The sequence below is a fragment of the Passer domesticus genome, chromosome 5, assembly GCF_036417665.1.
Source record: "Passer domesticus isolate bPasDom1 chromosome 5, bPasDom1.hap1, whole genome shotgun sequence".
NCBI classification, from domain to species: domain Eukaryota; kingdom Metazoa; phylum Chordata; class Aves; order Passeriformes; family Passeridae; genus Passer; species Passer domesticus.
In genome coordinates, this window is record NC_087478.1 from 14,484,671 (window position 1) to 14,505,677 (window position 21,007).

The 21,007-nt window shown below is 46.0% G+C and overlaps 2 protein-coding genes across 8 annotated transcripts in view; one reads left to right on the plus strand and one right to left on the minus strand.

The window, feature by feature from the left end:
• Window positions 1-1,295: 1,295 nt before the first annotated feature.
• LOC135301746 (histone H2B 5-like) lies at window positions 1,296-20,882 on the minus strand. 6 transcript variants are annotated; one of them, XM_064422119.1, is made up of 2 exons: window positions 20,601-20,882; window positions 1,296-5,891 (listed from the first exon to the last, which is right to left on the minus strand). In XM_064422119.1, the coding sequence occupies exon 2, from the start codon at window positions 5,860-5,862 to the stop codon at window positions 5,482-5,484; it is 381 nt and encodes a 126-aa protein (XP_064278189.1). In that variant the 5' UTR covers window positions 5,863-5,891; window positions 20,601-20,882; the 3' UTR covers window positions 1,296-5,481. The 6 variants fall into 6 exon arrangements, with proteins under 6 accessions (XP_064278189.1, XP_064278185.1, XP_064278188.1 ...); XM_064422115.1 differs by lacking the exon at window positions 20,601-20,882 and adding an exon at window positions 19,932-20,188; XM_064422118.1 differs by lacking the exon at window positions 20,601-20,882 and adding an exon at window positions 19,435-19,458.
• The window catches only part of GRAMD4 (GRAM domain containing 4), a 74,690-nt gene continuing 74,033 nt past the window's right edge, over window positions 20,351-21,007 (plus strand). Inside the window, exon 1 of one of the 2 annotated variants that reach the window (XM_064422110.1) lies at window positions 20,351-20,509. In XM_064422110.1, the coding sequence (XP_064278180.1) occupies window positions 20,481-20,509 (29 nt within the window). In that variant the 5' untranslated portion in view covers window positions 20,351-20,480. The other variant, XM_064422112.1, reaches the window with a different exon arrangement.

Sequence of the window (21,007 nt, forward strand, 5' to 3'; positions counted from 1 at the left end):
CATTTTTCAGCACAGTTTATGTGTTTAGCAAGACTTAAAAGACTTTTTCTCACAGTAGTTTGTCCTTGAGCCAATTCTAGCATCTTCAACAGCTGTTGCCAAAGGCTCTACAGGTGGACTACTCATGGCATGACGGGCTGCTCAATTCAAACCTCATCCTCTCATCACTTCTTTTGATGTTCCCGAGTTCTTCTACTTGGTTCTGTCAACATTCATCTGGCACCTGAGTTCTCTTAATGGTCTTTGAATAACCAGTTAGTAATTATTAGATAATAACTGGATAATTTAAAAAAAAAGCTATCTCCCAACATCCTGGAGAAGCATGACCATAGAGTTATACTCTACCTTTTATAACCTGGTTTGGGTCTCTGTGATACCTTGGTGTCAGCTCTGTTTTGAAAGTGTGCTGTGGGTGTGTCTCTGGAAAGGAGTATGAAAATAGAAATCACTACAAGCAGCAAAATTCATTTCCTTGGAAATAAATACTTCAGATCAGCTAGTTATAAGTTGGAGGTTTTTTTCTCTAAATACTGATTTTCTCAATTACGTTATGCTTGTATTTCTTTAGAGACACCAGAAACATTTTTAGCTCTGTTATATGCCATATCTGAAGCCTTGTTTCTCCAGCAGACAGTGTCCAGCATGGCAGACACATTTCCCACTCCAGTGGATGCATTATGATGCTGATGTCCAGCAGGTAAGTGTTTCACTGGAGTGTATTCACCAATCATTCTTTAAAGGGAAGGTATTTTTTTCTAGTGTTTTCAGATGCTATATCTCATGCCATGGCTGTTACCTATCTCAGAGTCCAAGAAAAGATGTTTCTAGTGTTAGCAATTGTTAATTCAGACCAACAGAAATTCTGAATGTGCATAAAACACTTCAGCCCCAGAATCTCACATTGCTCAATCCAGACTGTTCCTGCCTGGGGGTAAATGATGGGTGCCAGGCAGGGTACACCCCAAGCAGGAGTGTGGCAAGGACAGACTGCAGGCTCTGCTCTGCCGGGACAAGACCATTGGAAGGGCTTGAGAAGAACAGATGTTTATGTTGCACTTGTGTTTGGGTTGAGTGACACCCCATGAGGACTCCAGGGGCAGCCTGTGATACCCCTTCAGTGAGGGGCTCCTCTGGTTTTTGTCTGACCCTCTGTCTGGATCAGCTGTGCTCCATCTCTGCTGGAAGGGTGGCTGCTGTCACCCCAGCTCTGGAGGAAATATCATGGAGAAGGAGAAATGCAGGGCTTGGGCGAACACTAGTGATAAGGCAGAAGCAAAGACACCCCAAGAGCTGGGTACCATTGACTTCCAGGTTGGAAGTTACATTTTATTTAGACACTTAACAGAAAGCAGGTAATTAGCACTAAAGTCATAACCCAGCAGCAATATAACATGGATCATACTTGATGTAACACTCATTGTCAGAAAAACTCTGTGTACATAAGCCCAAGAGATACCATGCATGAAGTAAGCATGAAAGATTGCTCCCCAGGTGGTGGTCCCAGGAAACTCTCCAAATTCTGTCAGTAAGTGATTTTTATTATTCGGTTCCCATTCTTCCTTTCCCTGTAAACAACTGGATCTGGATGTAAACTGTCAGGAAATGCTATGATGGAACAGATGCTCTGGGCTATGCAGAGGCCATGCCAAACTCTTCTCCAGGGGTTGGCAGGACTTGGGGCTACCCATAGGGCTGCCTCTTACAGAGTGAAGAGTGCACAGACCACACAGCCCCACTGGGCAGGACTCTTTAGTGTCCCCTTGAGGGGCACACAGTTGTGTCCAGGACAGGCACTCATCCTCCACACTTCTTTTTGCTCGTTTCCCCCATGCTTGACTAAAATCCTGTCTGTCCTGAGCAGGAGCAAGCCTCCCTGCAGGTGGCCACTCAGCTCCTCTATAGGCAGAACTCTGCTGTGAAAGGCAGATGGACTTCAGGCCCTTCTGGGGAAGCAGGGTGGAAAATCAGAAGGTCTATAGCAGCTTGTTTTCTCTTTTAAATTGTACATTAAAACAAATAGCAAATAACAAATACAGTGATATCCTTGGGGTTAATATGAGGTTAGTATCAAGGCTGTATTACCTTTTTCATCTTCCTTTCCAACTTTCAATCTGTAGTTGATTTACTTTAACTGGCAAAACACGGGCATGGCCCAGAGATACTTTTGGGACTGCAGTAGGAATCAGGTAGGGACAGTGGGGCTTGGTATATTTTCTTCAGTTTTAAAACATTTTCTCAATTCCAGAGCTGAAAATATGTATTCTTTAAAAACACTGATCCTGTAGTGCAGAATCCATCTTCTGCAGCAAACCTCCTTACCAGGAAACTGTGAAGTATGTCACACCTCAGATTACTTAGTGGACAATCAATCCTTGAACTTTTAGACCACCTTCTGTTGCTCTAATATTAAGGCTCAGCCCAAGCTCACCACATGCAAACTAATTCCCATTTAACTGCTGTGGATGGTGTCCTGTACATTAACTTCCCAAATGCTTTCTGTGTCAGTCCTAGCTTATACCAGTCTTGCCTTTCCTGGATCATCCCTTCCCTTTGCTGGCACAAATGTCTGTACAACAGAGCAGCCACCAGAACAGGGTTAAAACAAAGCTTGAAAGAAAGGAAAAAAATAAAAAAGGTTTGTTTTAAAATGGATCAGTTCCTCAATCCTGTGCTTCACATTGTCAGGAGTGAGTGAAAAAAAAAAAACAACAAATGGACAGTAAATAGCAAATGATGCATAAAAAGACAACCTAAACTATAAATGCATGGACATGATCAGTCTCAGTCACTTGGCTTTAGACAATATAAAAATCTTCTTTAAGCCTTCAAGTATTTTTGTAGCTCTAAATCACTGGTTCTCCTCTCTGAAACAATCTCCAAAAATGGAGAATGACAACAGTGGCAGAAGAAAACGGACCAGTACTCTGAGTATGGAGTTATGGAGTGAGCAGCTCTCATCTGAGTGCCCAGCTCATTCCTGGCTCCCTGAGCTGCCCAGGAGACCCTGGAGGGCCAATACCTCATTTTATTTTCCTGTTTTCTTGCAGCCTGTGGAGACTCAAGTGGGCCTCTGCTCTGCTCAAAAGAGAGAGAGTTTAGAGGCTGTGCCAGGTGATCCTGGGAGATGTGTGTCCTGGCTCAAACACACTGCTTGGACTGCAGTGGGTTCATTCCACGCTGAATTCCTGCCTTCAGGAGAGCTCCCCACAGGGATGAATTCTGGCCTGCAGCTCATAGGGACAGAAGAAAGCTCCAGCAATGCCATCCAGGCCTTCACTCCCAGCAGTGCCCCGATGCACCATCCACTGCCCGGATTTCTTGAGGCAGAGGCGTCAAGGATGGTGGCTCTAGGCCCACTGCAGGCCCAAGTTAATCTTTGGTATCTGATTTTGACTATTTGATGGGAAACAAAAGGAAGGACTGAGCTGTCACCTGCAAAGTGTCCTGGCCAAGAGGCCCAGGTTACCAATGCTACTGATACTGAATACAGGGGCTGCTGCTGGGAGTGCTCCCTGTGGGTGCTGGCACCCAGGGAAGTGGGCTTTGTCCTCTCTGAGAGCTGTCAGCAGAGATTCCTGCTGGCACCAGGCTGTGAAACAGCTGTGTGGAATCGCAGGGAGGAAAGCCCCCTCTCCAGCCCAGAGCAGGGCTGTGTGAGCAACCCATGAACAAACTGCCCTTCACTCCTGCACACAGACCACACCAGAGCCAGGCTGCTCTCAGGCTTCTGAGCAGGGCTATGCCTCAGACCAAAATGATGGAAAAATGATTGCAATGCCAATCTTCTGGAGCTGCAGAGTCCCACAGCTCCAAAAGCAACATAAATTTGCCAAAGGTCCCAATCACTCTCAAAGTGTAAAGAAACAGGACAGAGATAAATGCAGGGGAAAGATAGAAATGTACTGCATGGCTGCTATTTTGGGGTATGAATTTACCTTTTAATTAAAAACAAGGTAGGGAGAATCTGCACTTAGTTCTGGATCCTATTTCCTTGCTGCTCCTTTTATTTACAGAGTAAGTTGCAGAAAGCTGTTGTTATTTTAGACATGAATCTTTTTTATTTGAGTGTTACTGCCTACCAGAGGCTTTGATTTTTTTTTTTTTATGTTGGCTAATTTTGTGTTTTGAGTAGGAAGCTTCAACTTCACACCAGTTCTACACAGGCCCTTCTGCTATCCAGCAGTCTGGGCAAGATAAACCTGTAACTAAGGCATTCCTCCCTTAACCTCTATGGCTTTATCATGATTTTATTATTGCTCACCTTACTGTGGACTTTGAAAAGATATGGGGAGTATCTGAAGTAGTTTAAAACTATTTAATATTTTAAATATCTGGGATGCAGGCAAGTGTCCCTGTATATCTACCCAGCCCCCAATTTTGCTTTTGATTTCTAACTGCTGAATGAATTAGGGAGGGCAGAGCCAGGCAAGATGCCTGCAGTGATCTGTGTGGGGAGCCAGCTTCCTCCCACCCCTCAAAATGCACTAACCACTGTGCTCCCACACCAGATGCCTTCCCAAATCCTCAGTCCCTGCCCAAAACTTCTGTGCTGTTTGTCCTGCACCACCCTATTGCTCACAGGAGAGGGGACCCCCTTGGGCACCACCCCATCTTGCCCACACTTATGGTGGAAGGGAAAACCCAGGCAGCATCAAGGCAGGAAAAGTCTCTGAAAAGCAGCAGAATTAGCAATGTCTTGCATGCCAAAGCAAGTCCTAAGGCAGGCAAAGCAGCAGCCAGGCAAGACAGAGACCCACTCCCAACATCCCACCTTGTCCATCCCTCCACCTCAGCACAAGGTGGGAGGCAGTGGGCAGCTCCAGCACCAGCACCCTCATCCTGCTCCATGGCTCATCCATCAGGAGCAAGGAGGAGGATTAGTGCTTGGTATCAACATGGGCATCTGCCTGCCTGCCAGGCTTGCTCTTTAAAACAGGCTGTCAAGCACAGATAGCTGTTGAATCAATATGTGCCTGTAGCTGTTGATGCCACTTCTGCCAGCACAGGGTGGGCTGAGCCACTGCACACCAGGAGGGATTCAGGCTCTGAGAGAGAGGATGCAGCGCTGACTCTTCAGTACCCACATCAGATGACTGTGAGAAGCAGTCAAACAGGAAGACTTCAGTGATGGTGTCTCTGTGTTCCCGCTGCCAGTCCCCCCTCCCAGTGCCAAACGTGAATGTTTGCCAAGCACAGAGGAGACTGGATATACCACGGCTGGTCAGTCCTTTGAATGAGATGTAAAAGCAGGGGCCTCCACTACCAGCCTTGGCAAATCCTTCCCACATCCTGAACAGATGATGAAAATCAGCTGACATCCAGATCGCTGTCTCCTCTTCCCCTGGGCAGCTTCTCATGCCCACGCCCAGGCTGCGAATTGCTGTGGATAATAGCTGGGACCATTCACCCAGACCATGGCTGCCTACCCGTGCTGGCGCGCAGGGCCCGGTGCTGGGTGTCCCGCTGCACAGGGGACGCTGGCTATTTGGAGCTGGTGTACTTGGTGACAGCCTTGGTGCCCTCTGAGACCGCGTGCTTGGCCAGCTCCCCGGGCAGCAGCAGGCGCACGGCGGTCTGAATCTCCCGGGACGTGATGGTGGAACGCTTGTTGTAATGGGCCAGGCGGGAGGCTTCCCCAGCAATGCGCTCAAAGATGTCATTGACGAAGGAGTTCATGATGCCCATGGCCTTGGAGGAGATGCCCGTGTCAGGGTGGACCTGCTTCAGCACCTTGTAGACATAGATGGAGTAGCTCTCTTTCCTGCTTTTGTGACGCTTCTTATCACCCTTCTTCTGGGTCTTTGTCACGGCTTTCTTGGAGCCCTTTTTGGGAGCTGAGGTTGACTTTGCTGGCTCTGGCATCCTGAGAGCTCTTTCGCTGCGTCTTGGAGCTGCTTGGAGAGAACATAAAAAAAAAAAAAATCTAATTATTTTTTGACCTTCTACAGAGTAATTGTACTGCAAGATGACAGAGTCTGAGTTGAAGGCAAGTAACAGCTCAGAATCTGAGACAAACACCCCACGACCCTGAGCGAGCATTTCTGAACTGCCAGCAAGAATTTCTCTGGGTTGTGTATGGCTTTTTTGTTGTTTTCTATTTAAATATCTACAACACTGGCCTTGTCAACATCTCTGAACAAAAGCCTAATTGGCATCTACTCAGAAAATATGAGATGGAGCCTGAACATCTTTCTGAGAAGAACACTGCAGTTACAAGGAATACACTAACTGCAGCATGGATTAAATCAAATCTTGCTGGAATGGGCCCAAGACTGTTGCAAGGTATCACTCCAGGCACCTGTACGTGAGACTGGTCAAAATTATTTTATGTAGTTTGCAATCTCCAAAAAACTGTTTTTATTTGCATGTAGACAGAAGTTCATTTTGAGGGCGCTTGCATTTCTGTGGCTATTGTTTGACACCATGTTTTCAGTGAAATACAGAAAATAATACAGTTTTAAGCTAGATGGCTGAGCTACAGGAATATATCAGTATTCACATTTGCTGTCAAAAAATACTAGAGAGTAGAACAGCTTAGAGGAGGTGGCAGGAATCACCTGGCTGAGAAACAGAAATGTGGATAGGAGTCAAAAAGCAAAGTGTTTTCAGGCTACATGTTGATGGAAAAAAATTATTTCCTGTTATTTGATGCTTTTTGCTTTCGAGAGAGCAAGCCTTTGCTGGACAGTTTACACCAAAGATGCCTGATCCTCCCTCTGAGTTTTTCTTCATTAGGTCACAACGTGCAGAGCCATGACAGGCAGCTGACTGCTCTCATCCACAAGTGCAGAAACAAAAAACCAGTATGTTAACCCATGAAAAAACTGTGCCTCTCCTACACTACAAATTTACATGTGTTTTACTTCATGGAGCAAGGGGAATAACTGTGTTGCAACCTGGTAAATGGTTTTGTGTTTCAGAGAACACTTCAAATGCTGCCTTGAAAGACAAGGCTCCTCCAGGTTTTGTGAGAGGAAAAGCTTACAGCATCACCCCAGGGCTTGGGTTTTACTGCTCTGCATCTCCTTTGAAGATGACCCAGGAATTACAGTTTGCTGGCCAAGAGAGACTAGTAGAGAAAAAAGAGCTTCAGGGTGATGGCACATGGGAAAATAGATAGAAGTAAACAGAAGAGAGAAAGCTGGGATGTAACATATGGTCTGCACACTCTGAGTATCAGAGAAGGACCTAAACAGTGCCTGTGCCAAGGCAATGGCTGCATGCTCAGCCCTGCCTCTCCTCCTTGGGAAAAGTAAGGGAGATGTCTGATTTCTCCATCTGCAATCACAGCCAGATGCAGCAGCACTGCTGCAAACAAGCCTACACGAAGTTCCCGGTTGCTCCCTGTGGGAGGAGACACCTTTGATCCTGAGGCTGGATTTATGCGCCCACCCACACCTCAGTGGGTACCAGCTCCTGCTTCCAAATCACCTCCATGGCTCCAAATCAGCCTGTGGATGCTCCCGATGCTGTGGAGTGGGGAAGAGAGGTCTCCACCACAGCCCTCCAAAACTCCCTCCTGTCTAGAAGCTGAAGTCAGCACCAGTGTCCTTAGAGCTGGGTTTCTGCTCCAGAAAAGCAGCTCCTTCTCCAAAGATATGATTTTCACGTGCTAAGTTTTTGACTCTGCCACCTCATGTCCTTTCTTAATTTTTTCTGGCATTCTTCCCAGTGGTGGCATTTGGGATGGCAAGTGCTGGACTGCCCCTAAAGTTTTGGATACCTTTCAAAACTGACACCTGCCTCCTTAAACACAACATTTTCTTCCTCTGGTGAAATCACAAGTTTTCTTCCTTTTTTTATCTACTTGGGGAACAGTATTGGGAAAAGAAATCCCCTGTTTGTAGACTTGAAAATATGCCTTTTCAACGGAAAATGATTTTTCTACAGGAACAAATAACTGTGCACTTGCTCCTTTTTCTTTTTAGCTCACTTCCTGGCTGAAAAACACCACAACTGAAAAATGCAAATGAGTATTTCTTAAGCATTTTGAAAAGTATGTCCTTCTAAAATAAATATTAATTCTTAAGTGCACTTCTACTGCAGCTTCAAAAAAATGAACAGAGAGCCCAACAGGGACCAGAGTGATTTCACAGGGCTCCAGAACAGGTCACATCTACAGGACATCTCTGTCCATTTGATCAGCCAATACCCTCGGGTAGCACAGCCCAGATCTCACTCCCCTCCCCTGTATGGGGGAAGCAATGATGCTGAAGTTCAGAGATCAGCACAAAAGCTTGTGCTCCTCTCTACCCATTTCTTTGCAGCTGACTGTTTTACAGGTGAATAACACCTTCTTTGAAAACAGGTTGTGTTCTTGTGTTTTATTTGGGCAGTGCCTAGCAGGCAGAGCCTGAGTGCATTTGCCAGGTGCTAAATAAACAATGTTAATAATGGTCAACAGTATCACCAATCCTTCTGTCAACAGTGCAATGCAACCCACAGCAGGTGCTGCACTGGCACAAAGACAGAAGCAGTGGGACTATTCCCAAAGTGTCCTTGTAGAGAGTTTTTGGAGGAAAACAAAAATTGACCTTTAAAAGAATGGTTTCTTTTTATAAAATGAAGTTGCATATCTTTGTTTCCTTAAGGAAAAAAAAAATAAAAAGAAAAAAGAGAGAGAGAGAGAGAGAGAGAGAGAGAGGTTTGGAGAGATGGAGAGAGAACCTGAAGAGGTTAATAATTATTGGTTTTTATTTCAGAAGTGTTACCAGCATGACTGACTTCTCCACTCTGAGGTAGACCAAGCATTGGATATAGGTTGCTCAGAGAGTTTGTAGGATCTCCATCCTTGGAGATACTCAAAATCTAACTGGACACAGCTCTGAGAAACTCACAGTGCCTGACCCTGCTCTGAGCATGAACTGGACTTAGAAGTTTGCCAGAGGCACCTCCAACTTCATCCATTCTGTGACTTTTGGAGACTGAAACTGGGTAGAACAACTTCATGAGCTGCGTTCCCTTGACTGACATCTCCCATGGGATACTGCAGCCCAAGATTCCCACATGGACCTCTAAGAAGAGATGGTGTTCATCTCCAGGCCACTGAGGTCCCTGGGATGCAGGATATGGCCATACAAGAGAAGGCACTTTAAAGCAGCACATTTAGAAAGTTTCAGGTTTTTGAGAAAAATTTCTGGGAACATTTTTTTCTTTATGGCTTTGTATGCTCTGAGTTAAATCAGTTATCAGTGCTGGCAGTTTTTTGCTTCCTCAGAAAACCAACAACAAAATCAACCACAGTAATTTTTCCAGCCAGCTCCAAGCAGCAGCCTGACTGCTGCCAGAAAGCAGCGCGGTGCTGAGTGACAGATACATCTTCCTTTGTGTTGACACTCCCTTCTTCAGCATCATTAAAAGGAAAGTGAACGGAAAAACACATTCAAAGATACAAATCACCACAGTCTCTCAGATCTGAAATGGGAGAGGAGCCCTGCTGAGAAATCCCACGTGGAACCTGATGCTGTCTCTTATCCCCAGGCTTGATATATCAGTGGAGAGAGACAAGCAGGGAAGCTCCTGCAAGATTTTTGTTCATTTTTGGCGTTGCTGCTGAGTCTGTAGGACCAGTGCCAAGCTGCTGCCAGCAGTGTGCATAGGTAATGGTGGGTAGACTACGAGCTGGCCTTTTGGACCTCTCCTCATGCAGGGCTGGAAACAGCACTTGGATTTTTTAAACTTTTTTTTTTTCTTTTTGAAAGCTGTCCTTGCTATGATGAGCTCTGGGGCGTCCACTGTATATCCCCATGCCCTTTCTGCAATTTCCTGGTCAACCATAAAAGTTACATTTCTAGAATCAGCATTTTGTTCTTAGAAGGTTTTGGTATCAAGTTAAACATTTGTAGGAAAAACTCAAGCTCTCATCTTTTGCACATCTGAAATTCTGATATTTGTTAATCTTCTGATGTTCTACTCTAATCCTTGCTAGAGCAAATGAGAGCCAACAGGCACCTTCTGGTAATTCTGCCCCTTAAATAAGAATGTTCTGTCCATTCTGTCCAATTATTGCCCCTTTCCTCATTTTCTCCTACTATATAAAGGAAAGAATGCTTGGCTTTATTGCTGCATGCCAAGAAATACTAAATGAAATTTGCTGTTGTTTTTTGTTTAATTTTCTTTGAGACACAAAGGGTAAAAAATTAGGAAATGTTTCCACCAAAAGGAAAAGGCTTTCTAATGGATTCACCTGCTCTGAAATACTTCTGAGATCTGGCAAATATAGGTAACAAATTACAACGTGTCAACAAATGACTGTTATTGAAAAAGATAATTTCTGCAAACTGCAAATCCTCTTCCTTTTATTGTGTATGGCCATCTACCATTATACAAGAACTTTTTCATCTGTCAGGTGTCATTATATAGACATAGTTGAGAAAACAAACAATATTTGTGATTATTTGGTAGCAAGCTCTGCCTCAGGTATAAAGCGGATCAGAAGCATGATGAGTCATTGTGAGACATTGGTGATGTTGCCTCGTGCAAAAACTGATAGTTGTATTTTGGTCTGAAAAGAATTTTTCCCTTGGTATGTTGTCTAGCATGTGATGATGAGGTAATATTTGCTTTGAAGTAAGGAGGAGGAGAATTACCCAGAATAAGGTAAACTAATCTGAAATGCCTGATTTCTTCCAATGGTGGAGGGGTGCAGAAAACAGTTTTGAGATCCTAGGTTTTCTCCCAAGTAATCCAGTAACTACTAAGACCTCATCCTCAGTTCCACATGCTCTGCTGCACTTTATATCTCTGTTCCTGTAAGGTTTCATTTCAATGGCTACCTTTCAAAACTGGATATACACATGCAGTTTTCTAGTGAACAGAGGACTGTGACTATAAGTTAAAACTGAAGATGACCTCTACTCACTGACAAAGAAAGAAATGCCACAAACTCAGTCCCTGCCACAGCCCCATGATGCTCACAGAGATCTTCAGATTTCCTTAGAACAAATACAAGCAGAACAGAGCACTGTGTCCAAGATCTTTGCCTGATACTTATCTTGCTTATGTTAACCCATTGTTTGGGAGTCCTGCTCAGAATACTACAGGAATCTTTTCAGTTCTTTTCTGCAATTCCAATTTATGATTTTTAGAAAGCACATTTTTAATCACTAGTAACAGCTGTAATTTCTTGTGCAACTTCCGCCCAAGTTGCAAGTACTTCTCAGGGGTGCAAGGGTATCCACCAGAGATTTTGTATTATTACCTACAAAGTAAGGAGCAGGACCCTACATCAGAGTTCTCCGCAGAGAAGATACATTGAAATTTTAAAGAAAATAAAATCTTACCCATGAATCAAGTAGAGCAATAGAGAGACAATGTTGCAAGAAGAACAACTATCACGAGACTAAATACTGCAGTCCTTGTGCTGATTAAAAGAGTGTCTGAAGGCAATGGGGATTTAACACAGGTCTGAAAGCACATGTGAAATGTTCAGAGATGTTTAGCACCAGCAGCTGACATTGATTTCCACTGGAATCCAAAAGGCTCATTACTTCACAAAAATCAGACCTCATATTTTATCAAGGTTTTGTTACTGTTAATAAAGGAGTACTTAAAACGCTTTATTATCTGCTCTTTGTAAGTGTACTCATTGTATACTTGCTTTGGGATAGCTCCAATCCACACGCCTGAGCAAGTATCCAATAAATACAAAAAGGAGAACGATGTTTTCTGTGGATCCATACCTGTTAAATGTATGTGGGGTACACCCAGTACCAGCACCTGCTACAATTACACTCCAGTCAGCTTTCCCACAGAGGGTCAGGGTTTCAGAGAAACCTGTGGGAGTTAGATTTGATGATCCTTGTAGGTCCCTTCCAACTTGGACCATCCTGTGATTCTGTATTATCACAACCATCCTCAGGAAGCCCCACAGAGAACACAAGCATGCTCACTTCCTTCCTGATGTTTTATCAATAACTCAAACCTCACACATAAAATGCAGCATGAGCTTCCTCTCCAAGTTTTAGAATCATCAGGATGTTCTGCTTCTGCCATGAATCCTTTCCTCAAGCAACCGCCTTCTTTTCCCTTCATATCCCACTTCAAGTCAACTGGATCCACTGGGAGCCAACCTGTCAGCAGCAACCCTGTGTCCAGTTGCAGGGTTGAGCTCCCACCCTCAGACTAACTCAGAAAAACTGCTCTGAAGGTAGGGAGAGGTCAGAGCCTGCTAACCATGTAGGGGCAGCTGATGTCCAGCTGACCTGGGGCAATCCTGCTGGGCAGAAGGAGCAAGACATCACAGCAGCTCCACTGCTGAGAAGCATCACAAGCTCTACGTATCTTTTTGGTGGTGTGCAATGTAAACACTGGTGGAGATGGTTGTGAGAACCAAAATCATAGATGACTGGGGTCTGTAATAACAATGGAAGAAAGGTGCTTTAGTTATTCCATAACACCTTATGCTATTGAAAAGAAAAACTGCAGATTTGAAATAAATTGCTCTGTGCTGTATCAAAATAAAATCACTTGCTTTTTATCCACATAATTTCAATTTCTCTGGAAAAGGAGAAAAGCAAAAACTCACTAAAGCTGCTATATCTAAATAACTCCTACAGCGGAACCATGGTCTCTAAACTAGTAATGACAACAAGCCTAAAGAACTGCTATCACATTTAAGCAAACTATTTTTATGCATTTTATGGAGTAATGGAGAATTATCTCCATTACTGGAAATTCTAGACTATTTTCATAAGTGCTGAAAAAGGCATCCATTAAAAATGTGCTAATTCAGCCATTCAGCCAAAAATAGGAGAGAAGCTACAGCCCAACACCTGCAGGCCATAGGGAGAGAGTGGGTGGAAGAGGGAGAAAAAGCTTCACCAAGAAATGAGAGCTGCTCTGAGTTAAGGTAGGAGTTATGTGGGAACCAATGCAGACACATGCAGCACCTCTTCCTCCTACACACCCCACACCCAGGCTGTAGCAGGTTCCTGTAACCTTTTTCCAGCACCACAGATAACTGATGTGGCAAAAAAAGAAATAAAAGCTGAGATTGTACCCCAAAATGTGTACTTTGGCCAAATCACACTGACTGAGAACAATAATTTGGACATATCCCATGCTGGAGTGGAAAGCTACGTGCCCATATTAGGCTGAAGACCAGACCAAGGTCATTAAGGGTTTTATGAGCGATGTGATAGGTACATCACAATGTAGTGATGTACCTGTGTAGTTACCACATATTCTCAATGCCATGGATAAAATAAACCCAGCAAAACCTTTTAACAACCTTCAAGGTATATATATGGGTCTAAGGCATGTATGCTCAACAGACCTGGATGTTACCACCACCAAATCTCCCCCTTCATGGGAGAAAGTGTCAGGCAAGGGCATGATGTGTGCAGCTGTAATCAGTCATGACCGAATTCCTTCTAAATGAGTCTCTCACTTCAATCATCACTTCCCAGTTACATTACCCACATTTCAGCAAGTCCTGAAAATGGTTTTAGAAAAAATAGCAGAAAGCATGCAATCAAAAAAGTCAGGGATATGTGAAAGCTGCTTTATAATGGTGGTAAAGCCTGGGAACACAGACTGTAAACACAGGAGGTGGGGTACCAGACAGGTATATCCAAAAGGACTGCATGCCATGCCACAAGCTAAAGGACAGCAAGTGGCACAGCATCTGATTTCATTTCTACAGGATACTGAAAATACTGTAATGTGTGTATTAATAATTAATTTGTCATGGTAAAAGCAATTTTACTGTAAATCGGAGATGTGTGACTATTACTGGAGCCTGCAGGGAAACAAAGATAAATGTCCTTCTCCAGATCTCGCATCATTCAATAACCAGATTGGGAACATGATCCAAACACTTTTTTCTGCTGCTGCCACCAGATCACATTACCACAGGCAGAGAGTCCTCTGAGCATTAGAGGTCATCTTCTGTAGGAAACAGGAAAATTGAGAGTCTGTTAGATGGAAGGAGAGGAGAGAAGCAGGGCTGGGACAGCCAGGTCTGGCAAAGGTCCCCTGAAGAGGCATGCTGGCTTTTCTCCAGAAACAGATAGGGGCAAGCAGTAAAGACACAAGAGATATTGAAGGTAAACTCTGAAACAAGAACTGACAATAAACCATTTTAAAATGTTCATGAATAAATTTACACTGGAGATGAAAGGGAACCTCACATCCTTACTTGGAAGTGGGAGGATAAAGGCAAGGGAGGAGGGGAGAAAGACAAAGAAATCCATTCCTTCCATATTTCAAAGACAAAACTTGATATTAAAAAAATTCTAGGAAACGGTTCCAGCATACCAAGTAACTGCTCTATATTAACCAGGCAACATTTTCTATGGTGCTGTGCTGAAGAATTGTTATCAAAATGCACAGATGTCCTTCACTTTGTACTTTTCTTTCCTTTATTCTTTTATTTATTGTTCCTTCCTCCTTTTTCTCACATCCACCACAAGTGCCAGGAGGTTCAAAGCCCCAGCAGGTCTGCTGCCACTTGGTCCTGTTTCACATGTGGTATTTGTACAGAGACTACCACAGTACTTTGAACAGCCACAGGGTTGAAAAACTGGCAGCTCTCCAGAAACTTTAAAAGAAATGGCTGTCAAGTTAGCCCATGCCCAAATTCCACACTGTACAAATTGCTTGTGAACAGTGTTTTGATTTACCTCTAATTTGTGATAGCATCATTATTGCATGAATTCAGTGTGCTAGTCACTATGCTGATGCAAGCTAAAAAACACCATCACCCTTCCAGAGAAATCAAGGTATAATTCAGGATACACCAATATTTGCATCAGGCAAGGATGCAAAGAGCAATATGCTGAAGACTTGGTTGCAACCACTAGAACAGCAGTGAAGAAAATGGGGGCTGCTGGACAAAATGGCAATGGTCCTGGATGGTCAGTAGCAATTAGAACAATTAAATGTAAAGTTCACTTTTCAAAACTCAGAAAGGCAGCAGGTTTAAAATGCTGGTGGAGTGCCATATTAGCAGTACAAGATTCTTATCTTTAACCAACCGTGGCTCCATCCTCCCACCTTCACTTTCCTCCTGAGCTTTCCATGCCCTTAGTTTCCCCACTGCCTTAGTCCAACAGTTTCCCAAGCTGTTTCTTCCTCAGATAAAGTGCTCACCCTGTGCTCTTCTCCCTCCCTGCTGGTGCCTCTCCCAGCATACTCCTTCCACAGGGCTCACTAGTGCCTCTGCTTCCAGAAGAATATCTTTGCAGGTGACTGCTAAGTCCTTTTCTTGAGCTGTGTCCCAGTTATCAGGCAGCTGCAGTCGATAAGGAGGATGACTGGAGCTGGGCTGAGGACCCACAGTGCAGGAGAAGAGACAATATGGGGTTAATTCTGGCAAAAGGAGGGTGGTACTGGAAGGTCCAGACAGCTGCAGCCTCCATATCTTCAGAGCAGAGCTGCTGCACCTGCAGTGCATTTTAGGACAAACAGATCCAGAATGAAAACAGCCTATATTTATATTAGGTATGGTCAGACAGCTCCTTCCTAACAGGATGTTCTCTGTCACCCATCTTGTAGAACCCACTTGTGACTCAGTCAATTTCCAGGTCCCCCAGAGGACCCAAAGAGGACTTCTGCCTTTCTGTCAACGTGGAAGCAGCCTCCCTTCCCTACGCTTCCTTCTTTGATATTTACCAATGGTTCACTTCAGTCCTTTCAATTTTCCCCCTTCCTTCATCTTCCTTGATTCTGCCTGCCTTTGTAATAGAGAAATGAGGAGACTCTTACCAAATGCCTTCCCCGGCCTCTCTTCACACTAGGTTTTATCTTTAAGTGCTGAGCTTCAGAATACCTTCCTTTCTGCCCTTCCCCCACATCATTTCAAGAATTTCTTCAGAAAAAATGTCACACGCTTTCTGCCCCAGCTTTCTAGTGTAACTCATGTCCTCTTTTTAACTCCCAACAACCTGGGGTGGCTCTGTTCTCCTACCCCTTCTTCCATTGCCTCCTGTACCCATTGCATCGCCACCTGTGTGTTTTCATTTCCACCTTGCAGTCTTCTCCCATGCAGTATTTTCTGCTTGACAAGTACAGTCTACTTCATATGATCTCTCTCCCCACAAGAGACAGTCACAGAGGTTACACAAACAGGTTATAAGGAGAGATCTGATGTTCCCAAAGGCATGTCTGTCTTCCCTGACTCTGTCTAATATAGCCACTGTCTCTGACAAACTTTGCCCACTCACATCCTTGATCACTGTGGCTAAGAGCTCCCAGTTTCCCCCTCAGCACACACCACCTGCAGTGAGAACCTGGGGGATGGTCCTCTACCTTCAGCTGATGGATTTCAACTCTCCAGGTGACACATCTCATGTCAGAGTTATGTCCTTAGCAAATGGAAACTCTCTCTTCCATGGTCCTCAGGTAAAGGTTATCTTTTAAATAATAACACTGAAAACCTTGCTGCATTGGACCACCTATGTACTTTCACCAAATTCAGGAAAAAACCCTCACACTGTTTTATAAGAACTTTTAAGGCTGGTTTGAAAGGTAAAGAATTCCTACTCCAAGAGGGTCGATGAAATAATATGCCAAGGGTGGTGATTAAGTCTCACCACAAAGGAAAATGTTGAGTTGATGTAGGTGGCACAAAACCCCCCACTCTCTTTATGAGTCAGGTAAGCTGCCAGAAAGCAGAGGTGGAATCCGTGGGATGGAGCTGTTTTCATTCCAGCCAGTTAGTAGTAAGCTCTTTGAACGACAACAAAAAAAAGTAGTTTAAATAATAAATTATATTTTTTAAAACTGAGACTCTTATCTAAATAGCAAAATCTAACAATTGCCTTTGATTCCCAATGATGGTGTTTGTTGTCAGAGACAGTCAAAGGAAAAAAATATTAAACAACTCTTCCCCCCATCCTCTGAGGTTAATGTAGCATTTTTGGATTATGCATCTATTCTTCCATCTCCCACCCAATGCATATGATACTGCAGTCACAGCTCTCTTCTCTCCCTCTGGCTCCAGAAAAAAGGAAAGCTGACAAGCTGAAATCCCAGTCTCACCCCACACAGAACCCTTTTCAGAGGAAGAGCTTAGCTCTGCTGAGGAGAAAGCATTTCTCCACTTTTTGCATTTGTTAAGCCACTTTTGCGCAGCTATTTCTTCTAATAGCAGCACAAAAATGGCTTAACACATGCATAAAGCAAAACAATTGGGGGGAAAAAAAAGAAAAATGTTTTGTGAGGTCTTATTTTGGGTCAGTCCAGCATCCAAGACATATTTCAAGGATATGGCAGTGTCCTTCACTTAAAATTTAAGTATTTTTATTTACAAAAAAACCCCAACCCTGAAAATGAGAAACATAAAAAGAATGTCATTAGGTTCTTGAGTTCGAGGGGCTTGAAGTCCTCCTCTGGTACTGTCAGTGGGAACACAACATCTGCTCTGTTCACAGTGCAGCCTCAGCAAGATGCTTGCTCAAGTACACATCTGAATTTAGGAACATTTCCCACACACTTAATTCTTCAGTCTACCCAATACAGATGTTTGAGGATGGGCAGGAGCAGTGCACTTCAGGTGCTAAGAAAGGGATGAAATAGGACCAGACTATCAGCATGAGTAATTTCTTGTTTTCAGCTCGAGAGCGAAAGATGTGGAGTGGAAATATATGTATACCTATATATGCATAATATTAAAGTAAAATATATGTAAATGTAAGGGAGGAAAAGGGCAGTGACCAAAGGAACAGAAGAAATGGCAAGAGGAAGGTTGAGTTAGGCAGTGGACAGAAGTGAGATGTCAGAAAGGAGAGACAGAAGGACAGGGTTTAAAAAGAATGACACAGAGGGGAAAAAAGATGTAAGAAGAAGATATATGAAAAGGGAACAAAAATGAGAGAAAATATATGACTGGACAAAAAACAGAGAGGAGGAAGGTAAAGTAATGAGCACAATGTTTGGTAAGGCAGAAATACTTAAGTATAAATAAGACACAGAAAGGAGAAACTCATAGGAAGGGTCACAAGAAATAAAAAAGAGCTTGTGCAGCAGAGATGGGAAATGAGCAGCGGGGAAAAAAAAAATCACCTGCTAGCACAGCAGTTCTCAGTCACGGGTGAGAGGTGCTGCTGTCCCAACAAGGGACAGAGGCAAACCCTAGGAAGTGACAGGCTAAACCCAAGGAGAACAAAGGACGACGCTGAGAGAAGATAATGATAGCCTTGTACTAGGCCTTTTGTCTGAAACAGAACTCACAAAGGTCATTGAAATTGCTGCTTAAATCTTACATCTGATACTTGAAAAAAAACCTCTTTCCCAATACAATGATTCTTCCTTCTCTCTCAACTCTGGATTAAATTAATTACTCTACAGTTGTACCTCCCTGCTGGGGAAGTAAACCCCAGACACCATTCTGCTCAAAGGAGACCTTTGTCTCTGGCTCCCTTTGCCTATAGAGGCTTCTGCAGAAATGTTTCAGTAGACAAAGGTAAATTTCTTGCAGCTTCAAAATCACCAGCTGGATTTGGCTATCATTAGTAAAATGAGGAAAGAAAGAGGAAGAAAACAGGGGTAAGCATTCAGGAAAAAAAGCTTCTTTTTTTTTTGTTATTATAATTAGGAAATTTACCCAGTAGAGAGGGAAAGAAAGTGCTGCCTGTAAATAAACTGTCACTCCTTTGAACATCAAATAATAGGAACAAGAGGGAGTGTGTGGGAAGTACATTCATATTATCAAATTCTTTCTGACATTAACCTGTTCAGTATAATGAAAACATAATCAAGAAAATAACATATTGTAACACAAATACTATGGTGGCTATAGAGAAAAAACACCAGGAAGATCAGTGTTCCCAGGGTAGCTCCAGTCTGAGAAACCAGAGCTTTATTAGTAGTAACAGGAGCAACATATGGAGATGAATGAAACCATGTTTGTAAATGTGATATGCAATTGCACACTCTCATTTGGCTTTCCTTTTCCACGATCTGACTCAGCCTCCACACTCCCCCATCTTTTGATTCATAAATTCTTGATATCAAAAAATGAAAGAGTTACAAAGCCAGCATGCAAAGGGCATGAGATGACGCGAGATCCAAGGATGCTGGTGAGCACAGAACGTGCCATCAACCACCACCCTGCAAAGGGACAAATCTGCTGGAGATAAGCAGTGGAGACAGGGCCACCCTGTCCAGGGGCTGGCTGGAGGACGCCGCGCAGCAAACCCCAGCTCATCTCCACTGCGCTAGAGGCGCATGCTGAGGTAGACAAATCTATTACAAAATTGTATAATATTGCTTGTGCTGCACAGCAGCCACTCGGTTAGGCAGCCCCTGCATCACCAAACCCGTGAGACTGGAGGTGAGAGGAATGAGAATAAAAGGGTTCCCTATGGCATATACTCCCTGCATTTTTTATAGCTATGGAAAAAAGATCAGGGTTAACCACAAGCAACACAAAACACAACAAACAGTGCATGAGCAATGGTTTACAGCCCTATACACTCAACAATTAACAACCTCACAGAGTGTTGACACAGTGGGGGTCTGTACACAGGATATTCCCTTCCTTCCCTGGGGCCCGGGCTCCTCAGCACGTGTGCGGGCAGGCTGCAGGCGGCCAGCCCAGCCCGCGGGCAGCGCTGGCCCGCTGCAGGCGGTGCCGGCCGCGGCCCCCAGCCCTGCCTCGGCCGTGCCCCGGCCCAGGCTTCGGCCCCCGGATCACCGGAGCGTACTGAGCTCCGGCGACACCATTCCCACCATCGCAGCAAAGCACTGGCAAGGCTGACACCGCTTCAGTGCGTTCGCCAAGCCCAGAGAACGACGAAGCCCCGGCTGTGCGGGGCTCAGGGTCGAGCAGAAGGCAGGACAGGGCAGGGCAGGGCAGGGCTGGGCGCACACCGCATCGCGGTACAGCGGTGCGGCAGCTCGCACGCTGGGGCACCGCTGCGGACACTGCGGCGTGCGGTGCCCACCGCTGCCGCACGGCAGGCAGCCAGCGCAGGGGAGGGTCTTGCCTGCTGGGCGTCTGGACTCCTCCGCAGGCGAGCTCCAGGCGCCGGCGTGGCGCGGGGCAGGTGCGCGCGGCGGGGCTGGCGGGCCGCTCGCTGCCGCTCCGCGCAGATCCGGCGGCCGCCGCGCCGGGTGGGCCGCGGCACCGGGACCCGCCTCCGGTCCCGACCAGGCTCTGACCGGCGGGGCGCCTCGCTGTGCGCCGCCGCCGCTGCGGCCCGGGCCGTGCCGCACCGCCCATAGCCCGCCCGCCGGCTCCGCCCGCCCCCGCCTCTGCGGGCTCCCGCCGCGGGGCCGCCGGGGGCGGGGCGGGCGCGCAGCGCGGCCCCGGCGAGCGGCTCGGGCGCTGCGGCGGCGGCGGCTGCGCGGGGCGCTCGGCACGGCCGCGGCGGCGGACGGGCACCTGCTGCCGCCTCGCCCGCAGCAGCGCCGCGCTTTGTCCGGGCTGAGCGGGCGCGCCCGGCCCCGGCGGCGCCCGGCCCCGCTCAGCACAGCCGCGGCGGCTCTCGGGGCGTCGCCTGGCTCCGGCGGCCTGGGCACGGCGGGGAGCGTGAATGAGAGTTTGCTCCGATTTCCGAGCAGGGTGAGTGCCTCGCTGGCCGTCTCCGAGGAATAATAACAAGTAATAATAATAATAATAATAATATAAAAATAATATTTTTTGGTGTCCATACCTTTACCTACTAGCCCGGCGCCACCTCCCTGGGGCAGGGTTGCGTGCGGGGCGCGGTGTCTCTCGCCACCCCCGGACGGGGACCCTTGGGAGGGGGTCGCTGTCCTTCGGTCCCTTCGCTCCCTTTTGTTCTGCTCTCCCGGGGCTGGGGGGAAGGGGCGGACCGGGAGGTTGCGGGGCAGCCAACGGAGGTCTCGGCCGGTGGCCCGGCTGTCCGGGCGGTTGCGGCACACGGGACGCTGTGCCCGTGCCCGCAGCGGGTGTCCGGCTGCTCCCTCCCCGCTTCCCCGGAGGAACAGTGGCCCTCTTCTCCCCCCCGCGCCCCTCCGGCACGGAGGAGCCGCCCTGGGCTGCGGGGACAGGCGGTGGCATCGCCGCCACCAGCCAGAAGGCAGCGGCTGTAGTAAA